This window comes from Pituophis catenifer, unplaced genomic scaffold, assembly GCF_029215685.1.
Source record: "Pituophis catenifer annectens isolate HBS135680 unplaced genomic scaffold, rPitCat1.0.hap2 SCAF_2, whole genome shotgun sequence".
Lineage (NCBI taxonomy): Eukaryota > Metazoa > Chordata > Lepidosauria > Squamata > Colubridae > Pituophis > Pituophis catenifer.
The window spans coordinates 220790517-220807507 of NW_027256882.1; the positions used below are offsets into that span (position 1 = coordinate 220790517).

Sequence of the window (16991 nt, forward strand, 5' to 3'; positions counted from 1 at the left end):
GTGCTAAAATAGCAATGATATTGCTATGACCGAAAAAAGTACATACGTTGGGAATAAAGTTTTATGTGGCTCACTGTATTGTGATGAAGTTTTTACTTATTACAATGTATTTCTATCAGAATTAAAATTGACTTGTAATTGCAGTGGATTCCTTTCAGTCTTGGATACTTTTTTAGGGTGACCAATAAAATTGAGATTATTTTTATAATATTTATTTAAAATTGTTCATCTCCTTTCTCCCAATTCTTTTTTAGGAAGACCTTATATTAATTAACATCTGGTGAAGTGGGAATTAAGCAAAAGCCATGTTGGAAACAATTGGTAAGATATAGTAATAAAGTTTATTTAGAAATAGTAAATATATTTAACCTACTTAGAATTAAGTATATACTAAATAGACTCAGTTTCATTCTCATGTTGAAGAATCATGTTAATTTAACTATTGATCTTTCTAACATAAGAAAAGATAAATGGAGTATTCCACAATAAATAAATCATTGAGAGGAGGTCCAAAGGAGGAAAAGCAGAGAGTATGCATAGGGTCCACAGCAAATCACTGTGACACAAAATGATGTATTTGTGTCCTGAATGTAAATCATGTTATTAATGTGATGCCATTATCATCAATGATTCATCATTTGTCTCCCTCTTAAGTTCTCACTTGTGTATCATGATAGTATATCAGAAATTATTTATTTAACCATGTGAACAATTCTATATGGGTTTGGGCACTGATCCATGCATGTATGGACACCCACAGCAGCTTGGGTGTGGGTTGCACTTGCAGTAATTTAATTAATTGCATAAATTAAAAGGATAAAAGCAGCATTGCAATATAAACTACATCCCTTTTGCATTGGAATACAAAATTGTTGTGCGTGTACAAAAAAAAAAAAGCAGGACTTGTTTTGTGATGCTCCAGTACTGCTTTCATTATTCTCCAGATGTTGCTGCTATATGCATATTCAAGAGGGAGCAGACCTCTTCCCTCTTGCCCAGTATTGGCTCTAATGTTCTCCTGATGGAAAATATCAACCCAAATCCTCCTAGATGGATGCTGGCATGCAAAAGAATTGAATTGAGTTGGGTTACAAATAAAACAAGCATAAGACCCCGTGTTTAAGAATTAAGGCTGCCTTCCTTTCAAATTTTGTTTGATTTTCATTATAATTTAAAACAGTCATGTAAGCAGTAATTTAATGTGTTGTCTGGGCTTTGTGCAATGATCACAATTTATGGAATTTATGTCTGAAACATTTTTCAACATCTCTGAGCATCTTGGGAGTTTGGGTCATGATTTTTATATTTCCACCACATAATGTAATAAACGTGGTGAAGATAGCATGTCACAGTGAATGTTTTCCCCCTCCAGATATTCACCGAGCCCTCCAGGCAGTAGAACGCCTGCAAGCAAAATTACGAGAACGTGGTGATTCAGCAAATGAGGAGAAATTAAGTTTATTAAAATCAGTACTGCAGAGTCCTTTATTCAATCAAATCCTAAACCTACAAGCTTCTCTTCCACAGTCACGAGATCAGGTAGGACAGGATCATCAGGAGGAACAAAAGAAAATGCTGATAAATCTTCCTCAGATGTTTTCATATGATAACTCTGAATAATTAAAAAATGTTATGTTGAATATTTAAACAAAATGTTACATTTGGTAGCGAAATTCATTGAGCTTCAGTAAATTCAGCATGGTTAGCATTTTTTAAAGAACAGATGGGTATTTTACAATATAAATGTTGCTAATGTTAATATGCATTCATAATGTACAGTGATTAAAAATAATGCTTCTACTAAAATGAGGATAACCTTATTAATTAATCAGGCTGTCTTGCTAAACACAAGACGTTTTTGAAAAGATAAAAATAATATTCTTAAAATACATCATAAGAAGTTAGCCTTATTGGAAGTAATACTGCTGATTAAACTTGCATAGGATTGAATTCTTAACCTTAATTCAGACATTTGGCTTGATAGAATGTATGAATTAGCAAAAACATAGCTTGTGATTGACAATCTAATATAAGAAAAGATAATTTGAAGTTGGCTATTAGTAGATTTTACCGTTGTTCCATTTTTGAAGTTCCCTGTGTGAATTTCGGAATGTATGCTGAGTAGAGCATACATTAAATAACCAATTACACCTACATCATAGTTTTCTGATCCTATGCATGGATTATGTTCTAAGACATGATTATTCCACTTATGGAATGCATACAGTCTTGCTAGATGAAAATGGTGATGGCAAATAATAACGTTCCTTGCTTTGTTCTGCCTTTGTTTTTCCTCCCTTTAGTTTCCTCTGTAGCGATCAGGCAAATGTTTGTCCCCTTGCATATAAAGAGATAAGATAACCACATCATGGCAAAGACTGGCTATGTTTGCATGATATGATACGTATGGTTAATTTAAACATGGCTTTCTCAGTTGCCCAAATTTTATGGGATTGCATGACATACAGAAATGTAAAGTAACCAGATGGGCTGATTCACATGGCACACCAATGTATAGAAACAAACTGCAGAGAGCTATGGTCTTGTATCATTAATTGTTCCCTGGGGTCCTTGGTGCTCTCTGAGCTCGGTTGTTTTCTTGCAGACATTTCATTATCTAACTAGGTAACAACACCAATACTAAAAGGGAGTGGGGTTTGCTCTCTATATACTTGTTCTATTTCCTTCTTTTCTTAGTATGACAATAGGAAACTTTTGCTTTTTATTTTTGAGTGCAAATTATGATTAATATGGTTCATATAAATTCATGTTTTATGAGTTTGGTTTGCACATCAATAAGCCAATTTTTAAAATCATGGTTTGTTGAAGAAGGGACATGCTTTGCATATTAATCAAACCCAAAAGTAGTCTTGCTCAATCAGGGCAAGGCTGTTCTTTAGTCCAGTATTTTGTTTCTTATAGTGGCCAACTCCAGAACAGGTGATTGAGATAGGACCCTTCCTTACCTGTGTTTCCCTGCAGGTGGCATTAACGGTCATGCTGCCCTTGATACGGAGGTAACACTGAGTCTTCAAAACTAGAGATATGTTCTCTATAAATGCATCTTATCTCCTTTTAATGCTACTCAAGTTTGTGGCCATGACAACTTGTGATAATGAATTCCACATGTTAATTATATAGTGGTTTTTGAGTGAGTTAACACTTCATGCAAAGCCAAAACCAAACCTCTTATGCCTTAGTGATTTGTGTAAACTAGGACCAAACGTGACACGTTGAAGATAGTGGTGCTTATTGTAAGCCACAAATTCAGATCATGTGGCAAACTTTAATTAAAAGGAGAAGTATTCCAAATTTCTCCACTTGGCCACATGCCGCAAAGACAGGGAAGAGGCTTAAGAAGGAAAATTTGCTGCAGGTTGTGTGTACTGCAGTTAACAGTGATTTATAAATATCTGTAAATATATTCAATATCTTTCAATGGAATTGTTCCAAAAACATTATGCAATGAATTAAAAGAGGAAAAGTGCTGAACTTTTTCTTTAAATTGGAGCTTGAAGCATTCTTTGTGGGCATATGAGCATTCCTGAGAGCAGGAATCTGACCCTAGCAATGATTACCAAAGCAGGTTTTATGACAGAAAGGAGATTTATTTATAGGAAATACAATATATGGATAGGCAGTCTAGCACCTAACTAATTGAATCTTCCAGAGAGGAATCAAAGGAGCTTTTGGTCTCTGTCTGTCCTCCAGGGAAACAAAGATAGAAAGGTGTGAGCTCAGATTAGCTAGTTCAAAAAAACAGAGGGGAGAGAGAGAGATAAAGAGGGCACACGTTAAATAATTAACTCTTCATACTCTACTGATTCCTATCATAGGTGATAAAGTACCAAAGTGTCAGTGCCCATTGGATTTAGTCCTCCAACATTTTAAAACAGCTAACAGTTTAAATTTTTTATTTGACCTTATGTCAGCTATGAGGCTGTTAAAATTAGCACTGAAATTGTGAAAGAGAACACATTAGGAGAAAAAGAAAGCTAATCTGAATTCCTGTTCCTCACATAATTGTGTCGCTGCAACACCCACCTAGAATGTGCTGAAAAGTGGATGGAATGCAGTTATTAGAATTGTGAATTGCCACATGCCTTTGTTTAACTGAATGCTTTACAAAGCCTTCAATGTCTGTCATATATGGGAAGAAAGTGTAAATGTAATCTTTCTTCCTGTCCTATGTTTTCTCTTTCCCCCTTCATGCAACGAAAGCTTCAAAGTTTAAAAAAAAATGCCACCAACTTTGATTTTTTTTAGCCTAAACTGCTTACATAATAAAAATGCAACTGAGATAGATTTTTTTTTTAAAAATAGATAAATTACAAACTAAGTACTGAAGCGTTATCTGATTGCAGTGGAAGTTTAAATATAATGCCAAAATGTATGTTTTTATCGTATAAAGTGGCATCAGAGGCATTCTTTTATTTCTTCCCTGCCAAATTGTGCCTATATTGCAGATGTTATGTATAGTAAAAGGAAAGGCGATTGTAGCAAATTAGCATAAGGAGATTTATAGAATAAAGCAATGTTCCTTTTATAAAGAACATACCTGTCCACTAGCCAGCTTGCGAGAACCTGGACTTACTTTGTTAGAAGCCAGCTGGAAGTTGCAAGGAGTATCTCAGTGACTCACAATCTTTGCTTAATGACAGCAATGTGAAGTGTAAGATTGCTGTTGTTATGCAATGTAGCCCCATGACATCTTGCTTTGCTTTACAACTGCATAGCTTAGTGCAGGGGTGTCAAACTTGCGCCCCACTGGCCAGATGCATCACATGCTGTCCCTGCCCCTGCCCAGTTTAGCCAAGGGGAAAAAAATCCCGATACGTCACGTGACGCCGCTGTGATGCCACAAGTTTGACAACCCTAGCATAGTGGTTGAAATTCTGGCCCCGATTACCAAGGTTAACCAAGGGCTACCTCTGGTTCTTTTTCATACAGCTGTAAAAGCTTGTGAGTACTTTAGGATAGGAAACTGTGAACCACCCTTGAAGGGCTAATTCTTAGTTTAAGTTCCCTTGAAAGGCAATTGAGGAAGTAAGATTCATAGAATCTTAGGATCCAGTCATAGTTTATGTTGACCCACTGAAATCAGCAGGACAATCATTGATTTTATTGCATCTGGATCCACCTAGAATATGTTAGAGAAAATGTAACAAATCAGTAAGCATATTTTAGACAAAAATATTTTTCTCTGTGACATGAAGCTCTTACACTATCTCCAGTATTAAATTATTGGCAAATTGATACTGTATTTGTGATGTGGATTTTTGCTGTTGTTCATTCATTCCATTGCTTTTAGCTCTTCATAGACCAACATGTAGTGTTTCCCCAGTACAGTATTTGTCAGTAATGTTTTCTATGAGAACCAGTTTGATTAAAGATGATGGTGATGATGTTGATGATATTGATTATATATTTAAGTTTAGTTGAAGACACCAGGCTGTGAACTGGAAGACTATGAATTCTAGTCCTCCCCTAGGCACAAAATCAGCTATATGACTTTGGGCCAATCACTTTTCTCTCAGCTCCAGAAAAAGAGCAATGGGAAACACATGACAAAAATGTTGCCAAGAAAAGTGTAGGGACTTTCCCAGGCAATTGTCAGGAGTCAAGATTGACTTAAACTCACAAGACAAAACACCTTCCACACTTGAGATTTTGTAAAATCAAGCTTGTGCCAACTTTGATAATAGCTATCTTAATTTCTGTTGACCTTTTTTTAAAAACTTGCTTGGATTTTTCAAAGCATCACATTCTTCTTTGGTGTTGGGGCCCCAAATACCGTACTTTTTGCAGTATAAGACGCACCGGACCATAAGACGCACATTAGCTTTAGAGGAGGAAAACAAGAAAATAAAAATCTGCCTCTGCTTCCCAGCATTCATCTGGTATTCATCTGGCTAGCGTCCTTGCAGCAAACAGCCTGGTCAGCTTCTGCATGTTATTGCAGCCCCAGCACGTGGCTTGTCAGGGCTCCGCCCCATTGCACCCACCACCGGTCAACTGAGCTGAGCTGCCGCCGCCACCAGAAAATGCTGGAGGCTTTGCTGCCGAGCAGCTGATTGGCGGTTGGATCGGCCTCCTGGAATACCGCCGATCAGTTGTTCTAGCCGTCTATCGCCGTTGCTGCTGATCACTCCCAATCGCCTTCACCGCCAATCACCGCCTATCGCCGAATGGTGGCGATTGCTGGCAGCGGCGAACGGCGCCGCTGATTGGCAGCGGTGGTGGAGATCCCTGCCACCTAGAACAGCTGATTGGCAATCTTCCAGGAGGCCGATCCAACTGCCAATCAGCTGCTTGGGAGTGAAGGCGCCAGTTTCCCTGCAGCAGCAAACGGCAGCAGCGGAGACAGGCGGCGCCGGCAGTGTTAGCCACCACACCAACCCCCCTCCCACCACCGCAATATTAGCTCTATAAGACGCACAAACTTTTCCACCCAATTTTTTTTGGGGGGGGGAAGTGTGTTTTATAGTGTGAAAAATACGGTAATCTGATGTTACATTTAATTATTGATGCTTGCAGTGAATAGGTGGGGTGTTACTTTGTTTAGTATTAAATGATTTGTTCTTCTTGTGATCCTGAAGATCCCCCTTATAAGATCTGAAGTATTTCTCCATTACAACTAAAAACATTTTAATTCTGAATTTCTGATGATTTGACTTTTCACTGGTAGATTGTTTTTTAAATCAATCAGTCCCTTTTTGTTTCAATTATTGTAGACCATCTTCCTTAGCTGCAAAATTGCATAGGAGCTATCTGCCACTTTGTCTGATATTATCTTTCATGCTAAATCAATCCTTTTTGTACATGCAAATCACTTTCTTTAATTAGGTTTAAAAACGATAATCATTAGAGTGGAGTGCCACTCTGTTAGTATAGATGAATTAGTAGTCAATAATACATCAAAAGTCTGCCATAGTGCGTATTAAAGCCTTTTAAAAACCTAATTAAATCTTAACTTCTTTTCTTTTGTAACTAGTCTCAACAGGAAGCCTTCCCTTTGCCTTTTCAATTTTTGAGAGACAGCAATGTTTCTTTCTTAATCAGTTTCTTTCTTTACATTAGGAAGGATTCTGTTTCCTAAGAAAGGAGAGAATAATCTGTTAGATGAACTTCAAGGACAATGAATTAAAAAACACGAAGTCTGACTTGCTTCTTAATGAAATAGTCTGCCATCTAGCTTCATAGTCTATCTGATGAGAAATGCAGCCAGAAGAACTTCTAGACTGTATGATCTATCAACAGAGATATTTTATATAGCTTTTGATAATTTTCCTGATATGATAGTCTCCAAATCACGGGTATCACTCAGTTAAACATTTTAAATCTTGTTCATCTCAGCACATAATTTGTCTTGCTGAAAGAAGTGGGACAAATGCAGTTAAAAGACGAAGCTACCAACAGTGTGTTTTTAGAAATGAAAAAGAATAGATTAGATTACAGGTAGTCCTCGAGTTAAAGCCATTCGTTTAGTGACCTTTCGAAGTCACATTGGCAGTAAAAAAAGTGACTTATGACTGTTTTCACACGACTATTGCAGCATCTCCGTGGTCACGTGATCACAATTCAGACTCTTGGCAACTGGCATGTATTTATGATGGTTACAGTGTCCCAGGGCCATATGACAACCTTTCTTTTGACAAGCAAAGTCAACGGGGAAGTCATATTCACTTAACAACCATCTTACTAATTTAACAACTGTCGTTGTTCACTTAATAACTGTGGTAAAAAAAAGATCCTAAAATGGGGCAGACATCACTTAACAAGTGTCTCACTTAGCAACATCAATTTTGGGGTCGGTTGTGGTCATAAGTCTAGGACTAACTGTATACGGTATTATTATTTCATGCTCTTGGTCCTTGTAGCTATATGTAGCTGAGCTATCTCTGACATTGAAGGAACTATGTAATTCCTTCTTGTACACAGGTGATCTTCCTGTAAAATACCTAAATCCAAAGGATTGTTTACTCTTAATGTTTACGGTAATATTTGTTTTTATGATTTCGGTGCCATGTGTTGTACCTTATGATTCTTGACGAATGTATCTTGTCTTTTTATGTACACAGAGAGCATATGCACCAAAGGCAAATTCCTTGTGTGTCCAATCACACTTGGCCAATAAAATTCTATTCTATTCTATTCTATTCTATTCTATTCTATTCTATTCTATTCTATTCTATTCTATTCTATTCTATTCTATTCTATTCTACTCTACTCTACTCTACTCTACTCTACTCTACTCTACTCTACTCTACTCTACTCTTCTATTGTGTCATTTTGGGACATATTTTCCATTGGTTATTTTTTTTTTTTGTTGGTTTTGTTCTTTTGTACTGTTAGCTGTATTTTTGTGCTCTTAAATTAAAATTTTAAAAATGTTATGTACAACTTTCAGGTGAACCTTGCACCTTCCATCTCCTCATCTGGTGAGCACCTACAACTTTCCCATCATGGTAGTGTTGTGGGCTCCTCACTACACAATGACTCCTACTTGATGGCTCAAGAGAACAGTAGCCCTTCTAATGGGCTAGGAATTGTTCTCCAGTCGATCACTCCTCAGATTAATGGGAAGCCTGCAAGTGATGAATTTGAACTACTGATCAGAAATATGGCACAGGTAAATTTTATTTAAAATCAGTTAGTTGATTGGAAACATCGAATTGTTTTTTCCAAAGTCCTTTCCTTTACCTTCACTTCCTCTCTTGGGTTAACAATAATTTTCTTCCTATTATTAAAGAATAGAAGAATAGAATAGAATAGAATAGAATAGAATAGAATAGAATAGAATAGAATAGAATAGAATAGAATAGAATAGTTGGAAGGGACCTTGGAGGTCTTCTAGTCCAACCCCCTGCCCAGGCAGGAAACCCTACACCACTTCAGACAAATGGTTATCCAACATCTTCTTAAAAATTTCCAGTATTGGGGCATTCACAACTTCTGCAGGCAAGTTGTTCCACTTATTATAAATAGGAAACCCAATTTCTCTTCATATGTGATTACAATCAGGGATAGTGTTTCCATATGTTACCTTATAGGGGAGATGGGTGGCATAACATTTAATAAATAAGTAAAATTAAATAAAATCTGCAGAGGCAGCAGAGTTGAGTAAGTTGACATTATCTTCTCCTGTCACCCTTCATTTGTAGAAGATATCGAGAATTTATAGTCGAGAATTTCCTATTCCCATGTAGGATTTCCGAACAATCAATGATCCTGGTTTTCTTAACCATAGCGCCTTGCCAAAGACACGTTTTCATGTCTGTACTGGGTGTACATTGCTTGATTGTTTTCTTTCTTCATTAATATACAAATATGAAAATTAAGTGAATGTTTTGGAATCAGTGTGCTTTTGAGTTTGTTTCAAAGTGATTTGTTTCCTGTTGTTTTTGCTACTAGGGTCGACTTGTTGAGACAATAGAACTTTTAAAACCTCTAAGTGGTGGGCTTGGTTTTAGCGTAGTTGGCCTGAAGAGTGAATATAGAGGTGAACTTGGTATATTTGTACAGGAGATTCAAGATGGAAGTGTGGCACAAAGGTGAGTTTGCCTGTAAGGTATACATTGAAAGAGATGTATAAATGCCAGCTTACAAGTGGATTGTAAACATAAACAATATTTAAAATTTGAAATGTATCCTTTAAATAATTATTTTTATGAAATGAATGAATTAGTAAATCTGTTTGGTTTGAGCTCAAAGGATGACGTCTCCCTAGAATGTTCCACAAAACATTTTGAATTGCATATATTTTAACAGAGCAAATCTTGAACCAGTTTAATTGTTATTCAAACAAAACTCAATACACTTTTGAGGGTTTCAGCTACAAGAAACAATTCTTCTCTCTTTAAATCCAAGATACACAAGAATAGATAGGACTTTGCTGAATGCTAGCAGTGAGCCAACTTTGGGAAGAACTGGCAGGGGCGGGGGACTTTATCTACTTTCTATTTATTTGAAGTATTTGCTTATCCCTTACCCTACTGTCTCCCTTAAATCCAAGCATATTTTTTTTACCGATGAAAGAAATTTGACGAGAGGTTACTAATATAATGTGCTTTCTGTCTCTCTCTTTAAATGCACAATATGCAATACTGAACATCAGATACTCAGCATGCCAACCAACTAAGAAATTATTGCTGGTTTTTTTGTATGCATTTATAATCAAAAATTCCATTAAAAGCCAACATTGAAGCAATCAACCAATCAAACACATCAACACAATTGAAAATCTTCAGGGAAAAAGCTTGCAAACGTTAGCGATGCATGTACATAACAATAATACTTAGACTTATATACCGCTTCACAGTGCTTTACAGCCCTCTCTAAGCTCTAAGAGTCAGCATATTACCCCCAACAATCTGGGTCCTCATTTTACTGACCTCAGAAGGATGGAAAGCTGAGTCACCTTTGAGCCAGTCATAATTGAACTCCTGGCAGTGAGCAGTGAATTAGTCTTTATGTACTCTTTCATCCTGGTAAATTTGGAATTTTCAGAGTGCTTTTGAAGATTAATATTCACTGCATTTAAACATATCCCGAATTTCAAAATCAGCAGGATCCAGGAGCATGCACAAAGGGCACATAACCTCTAAGAACTGTGGTGGCGCAGTGGTTAGAATGCAGTACTGCAGGTTACTTCTGCTGACTGCTGGCTGCCTGAAATTTGGCAGATCAAATCTCACCAGGCTCAAGGTTGACTCAGCCTTCCATCCTTCCGAGGTGGGTAAAATGAGCACCCAGGTTGTTGGGGGCAATATGCTAACTCTGTAAACCGCTTAGAGAGGGCTGAAAAAACACTGAAGCGGTATATAAATGTAAGTGCTATTGCTATTGCTATTGCTAACTTCCCCCTGCTCAGGCCAAGTTTGGACGTGCATCACGGGATTAAGGGAGGTGATGTGCTTGTTTGTTTCCTTTTCCTCATTATGTTGGAAAGCAATTGGCTGTTGATGTTCTCTAGGGTGGCCAGCTCTCTTTTGGGAGATACATGTAAGTTAATCCAGTCTGGATGCTATGCCTGTTTTGTGCAATATTCTGCTGAAAAAAACGCACAGATTTGCAAACATTTCACTTTCATTGCAGTATACAAACTCAATAAACAACAGATAACATAAATAAAAATTTGGGTTGAAAAGAAGGCTTATTTCAATTTGTTTATGCTCGATATGTTTTATACAGATAAAGTTTGACTTAACTATTGCCAATCAGCCTTTCTCTGATCCAGTTCAGTTTTACTTAGAAGTCTGTTTAAATTTTTTTACATCAGGCTAAACATTTAATCATGCAAAAATGCATTTATTTTTACTGACAACTTTTTTATACACTCATTTTTCTGATACAGTATACAGAGAAAATATATTTTTTGCTAAGAACTAAGAAAAATATTGAGAAATGCTATCTGAATACCATAATATTCTCGGAGAGTCTAAATTAAGTCGGTATCTTAAAAAAATTTCTATAACACTAGTCTATCGATTGATTTCTTTTACTAATTGTAACATAATAATGCAGATTAGCTCAATAGCTGCTTTATCTCAGATCACTTTGATGTAAGTTTGAGAAGCGTTACTGTATGTGATTATATGAGAAAAAACCCTTAATTAAAGCGTGAGTCCATTTTGTAAGATGGCCTTTGTAATTAGGATCCTTTTTTGGATGTTTTTTTTTTAAAAATACCATGTTTCCCTGAAAATAAGACCCTGTCTTATATTTTTTTGAACCCTGAAATAAGCGCTTGGCCTTATTGCCATGCGCTCAAAAGCCTGATTGGGCTTATTATCAGGGGATGTCTTATTTTGGGGGAAACAGGGTAGTTTCTCCTCTCCCATTTGTGAAAATGTTTGGTAAGTAAACTGTGGATTGATGAATATTCAATACTTTTCATGGTGAATGCAGTAAAACGCTTGGTGTTTTTACCCAGCAGGCTCACAGTCAAGAATAAAGTTCCCAGGCAATAGCAAACAAAGCTGGAAGCAACCAATATATAATATGCTTAGTTTCGGATTGGGGTGTAAGAAGGAGGAGGTAGCTCTGGGGTAAAGCTAGGAGACAGGGTCTGTGGATTAGCTTCAAAGGAAGCTCATCAAGAAGGGGCCCAAAAAGATGCCTGCAGCAAAACTGCAAGGCAAGTTTTTTCAAAAATAATAAATAAAATAGAAATAAATCTGCATTGAAAGAAATAGAAAACTGGATTAAAAACAAAACAAAACTACAGTACTTTGGAGAAACTGTCAAATACGATAGCAATACTGGTGATGATGCTTATTAATTTTTTGTTTGTTTGTCTACAACAGGGATGGCAGATTGCAGGAAGCAGATCAAATTCTTGCTATTAATGGGCAAGCCCTTGATCAGACCATAACACATCAACAGGCTATCGGCATCCTACAGAAAGCCAAAGATAGTGTCCAGCTAGTTGTGGCAAGGGGCTCTTTGCCTCAGCTCATCAGTCCCATAATTTCTCGATCTCCGTCAGCTGCTAGTACAATTTCAGCCCATTCAAACCCGGTGAGTGGACCCTGAAAACAAGTCTGTCTTCTTTCTTCTGGCTTAGGTTGGTGCAGTCAATGCAACTCTTTGTACTCTTGAAGATAAATAAAAGGTCTCTGCAACATGTTGCCGAATGTTAGCCATTGTTAGCCAAGTTGCAATTCCAAAGAAAGCTTCTTACACTCACAATTCTGTTTTTTCGGTGTATAGAAAATAGTGCAGGAAGTAGTTCAAACAGTTTAAATGTACACTATGACTCATGTCCCAGCTACCAAAAATAAATCCAATTTGGTGATGGTGGAAGCCAGGGGTGGGTTCTACTTACCTTTACTACCGGTTCACAGCGGGGCCGCATGCGCAGAAGCGTTTTGATGATGTCGGGGTTAGTGGGTGGAGCCTCCCACCGGTTTTACTACCAGTTCTATAGAACTGGTGTGAACCTGGGGCAACCCACCACTGATGGAAGCGTATTATACGTAAGACATTCTATAAAATGTGTCTTCATCAGTTCTTAGCAGATTATAAACCTGTGGACTTAATTACCACAAAACTTTCTTTAAAAGCAAATTGGGTGAGAGGTCTATCAAGGACTGTTGGTCTTGAGTAATCATTGACTCCTACAGTTGAGCCATAGTTTGCCTCCAAAAGCCATTTGCAGGAGAACAATGATGGGGAAATGATATGTTTTTATCTCCTCCCTGTAAGCATCTGAGAGGTATCTGGTTGGCCATTGTGTGAGCAAAATGCTGGATTAAGAGAGTCCTTGGCTTAACTCAGCAAGGCTGTTTTTATGTACTTTCATCCTAAATGATAAGCAGTGTCAGTTCTTCGATTGGATCCTTTGATGAGAACCTGATAATAGGGAAGGGCCTTCATGATGTAGATTAAGGAGGGAGTGAGAGAAGATCAAAAAAAAAAAAAGTACCTCAGTCTGAGGCCTTTGAGAGAGTTAAGCCAAATCTTTCCTGTGGATCAGATGTACCATTTTATGCATAGTATGGAGTCACCACACTTTATTTGAGCTATGTAAACAGCTGAGTTGAGTAGAAATAAGTTGTTCTCAGTCGGTGCACCTGAATGAATACCTTGGGAAAGCAAGCATAAGATTTTATCTTTCATGCCCAAAATAATTTATTCACTAAGATGTTAAACACTGTAACTTGCCAGTAAAACCACTCAAAATATAGAATGCTAAAAAGTTCTTTTGATGATTCATAAACATTATTTGGAGTAGCTATAGAAAAGAGATTGACTATATGAGGAAAATGCACACCCGATGGAATATCTTTAGAGGTTGTTTTTTAAAAAATGAAACTAATGTAAGACTTTGTCTTAAAGGTACATTGGCAGCATGTGGAGACTATTGAGTTGGTGAACGATGGATCGGGACTGGGTTTTGGGATAGTAGGAGGAAAATCAACTGGAGTGATAGTTAAAACCATCCTTCCAGGCGGAGTAGCTGATCGGGTACACAATATATTCTTCTGTACTAGAGTTACAGCATGATAATTACTTATTACCATTTAATAAATACCTTTATTTACTTGAAATAGAAAGAATGGAATGCTAATGTTCTATGAGGGAAAACATCTTGAATTAAAGGGTTATCTTTTCCCAGCAAATGATCCCCATAGCAATGGCTTGAAACCCCAGCCAAATTTATAATGCTAAGCTTTGCTTATGAACTGCTATCGGTCATGAGTATAATTTTTCTATGGAAATAGGAAGCTGGTTTTGTCTGAGAATGAGGACCACAGAAAAACAGATAGTAGAGTTCCTTTATGGATAACTTTTTTTATTCCCGTATTTGAGATATTTTTTAACATGGTGTTTACTCTGGGTGAGGCAGATGTGATAGCAGAGTTTAAGCCATACACATTTGCCCTTCACACATGGAAAACAGTCCCCTTTTCTTCCAATCTCCCCATTCCCACCTTGTTTTCCTTCTTTCTCCTCTGTGATTCTGTTTAAAGGAGAGGTATATATGAGGGTAACTTAGGTGCGGATAAGCAGATAGGAGGTAATCATTTTCTAAATGGGGATGTTTACAAGCAACAAGTAGATTTGGTAATCCTAGGCCGATAAGGTAGAAATTAGAGATTTTGAACAGGATGTTTTCCATGTTTTTCTTCATTTTGGGAGGAAAACAGTGCTAAATTTAGTTGTGTCCTTTTGGGCAAATATGCTAATAAATAGGAATAAAAGCAATAAATGATACATAAATTTTGAATGTAAGCAATGCTAAACATATTACTTAGAACCATAAAAACATTAACACATTTATTAATTTAAAATATATTCATTTTTATCAGGTGCTGCATAGATAAATAGCATATGATAAAAAGATTTAAAGTAACATTGTCAACTACAGCAGTATTAAAAGCAAAAAAATAAATAAATCTAAAACTAAAATAGATGAAACTATTGCATTGCATTGCTTGCATTCCAAGCTAGATAAAACTCTTGCATTTTTCTAAGACACCTCTGTGTATAGTTTTTTAAACAATTGAATATTTGCTCATCTAGCATGGTAGACTGTGCAGTGGAGACCATATTTTGAAAATTGGTGATACAGACCTGACTGGAATCAGTGGTGAGCAGGTGGCACAAGTCCTGAGGCAATGTGGAAACTGCGTCAAGTTGGTGATAGCCAGAGGTCTAATTGAGGAGGCCGCTCCATCAACAGCAGCTTCTTTGGGTACTCCAGTGCAAACATGTATGATGGAAAACAAGGTAATAACAACATGTAACTTACATTAAAGAAACAGGACTGACAGTAGATAGAGGTTCATAATGCTTATTCATAGTCAAAACATCCTGCCTGCCTGCCTGCAAATAACTGCTAACCTGCTAATTTCAATCTGCCACTTGAATGGTGCTCTAATAGCAGTTTAAGCAATCACTGCATGATAGTATTTCCCCTTTGCTCTGCAGCAGCCCTTTGAGTTCATCTGGATTATTCTTCTTCCACTTACCACCACCACCTCCTCCTCCTCCTGCCTGGCATCCACCGCTGGGCTCCTCTCTGTGCCAGTCGGTGCCTGGCTGTAGCTCTTCACCTAAATCAGCTGGCACAACTTCAGCTGCTGCTAGTTAGGTGGCAGCTACCCAGCTGCCCTCTTTATTTCATATAGTGTTCTTCGTTTGGGCTGATGTTTTATTTTCTCCGCTGAGTTCTTCTGTTGCCTGAAAAGTAACCTCATTCAAACTAAACCTCATTTACCAAAAACCTCCTGTGCTCTTTATTATCTGTTTAATCACACTTGTATAGCTCCCCCATCTCACCAGTGACACTTTTCCTTTAACCTTTTGAAACGATGGCAAGGATGAATGTGGCTGATAATGTACAAAATAAAAGATAGAATAGGGAGTTGGTGTGTGCAAACACAGATCAGAAGGTGCAAGTGCCTACATATGTCAGTGGCAACTGAAGCAAGTTTTAGTGTCTTAAGAATGTAAATACAATTCGGCAGGAAGCTTCAGATAACTGGATTATATTCAACAGAATGAAATGCTTGAGTGACAGAGCGAAGAAAAAGGACATAAGGTAAAAATTATATTTCTGCAGAAATAGGTGTTCATGTCTTTCTGTCAGAAGCATAATTTATACCCCATTGTTTTCATTTTACAGCTTTTTCAATGTAGTCTTCAGGAGGAATGGATTTGAATAATTGAATCATTCCTTCCAATTAGCTATGCCTTTCCTGGAAACTATCTTTTAGTTTGAATAGATACTTTTCTTTCCTGAATTGCTATACAGTAGTCCTCAACTTACAACCACAATTGAGCCCAGAATTTATGTTGCTAAGTAAGAAATTTGTTAAGTGAGTTTTGACCCATTTTACGACTTTTCTTTGCCACATTTGTTAAGCGAATCACTGCAATTGTTAAATTAGTCACACGGTTGTTAAGTGAATCTGGCTTCCCCATTGACTTGGCTTGTCAGAAGGTCGCAAAAGATGATCACGTGACCTCGGGACACTGCAACAGTCATAAATATGAATCAGTTGCCAAGCATCCAAATGTAAATCATATGATCATGTGGATGCTGCTGTCATAAGTGTTGAAAAATGATCATAAATCACTTTTTTTTCACTACTGTTGTAACTTCGAAAAGTCACTAAATGAAAGTCGAGGACTACCTATATTTAGTAGATGAAATCGAATATTTTACTGTCTTTTACCCATTTTAAGGTTTTGCTTAAACAAAAGTACGCAGCTTATATCCTTACAGAGTTGTGGAATTACAACTCACAATATCATACATCTATAGCTTGGAGTTATTTTAAGAAAAAAGTACAGCATCATCGATTTCCCCATTCCTCACTTTGAGCTACTCTTTTCTGATTATATTAGTGATTATATATCTCCATAATATAAAAACAATTAAAAAAAATAGTGTTTGAATTGATATTTCAATATTTTAAATCTTACTTCCATACTCTGTGTGTGTATGTGTGTATGTATATAAATGTGCATAATTGGAT

General features: G+C 37.0%; 1 protein-coding gene across 1 annotated transcript in view; it reads left to right on the forward strand.

Moving 5' to 3' along the window:
• The first annotated feature begins 286 nt into the window (after window positions 1–286).
• The window catches only part of MPDZ (multiple PDZ domain crumbs cell polarity complex component), a 96283-nt gene continuing 79578 nt past the window's right edge, over window positions 287–16991 (forward strand). Inside the window, exons 1-7 of the mRNA XM_070935552.1 lie at window positions 287–321; window positions 1373–1539; window positions 8411–8632; window positions 9415–9554; window positions 12309–12522; window positions 13843–13971; window positions 15031–15237. Coding sequence (XP_070791653.1) covers window positions 306–321; window positions 1373–1539; window positions 8411–8632; window positions 9415–9554; window positions 12309–12522; window positions 13843–13971; window positions 15031–15237 — 1095 coding nt within the window. The 5' untranslated portion in view covers window positions 287–305. The remainder of the gene's footprint in view (window positions 322–1372; window positions 1540–8410; window positions 8633–9414; window positions 9555–12308; window positions 12523–13842; window positions 13972–15030; window positions 15238–16991) is intronic.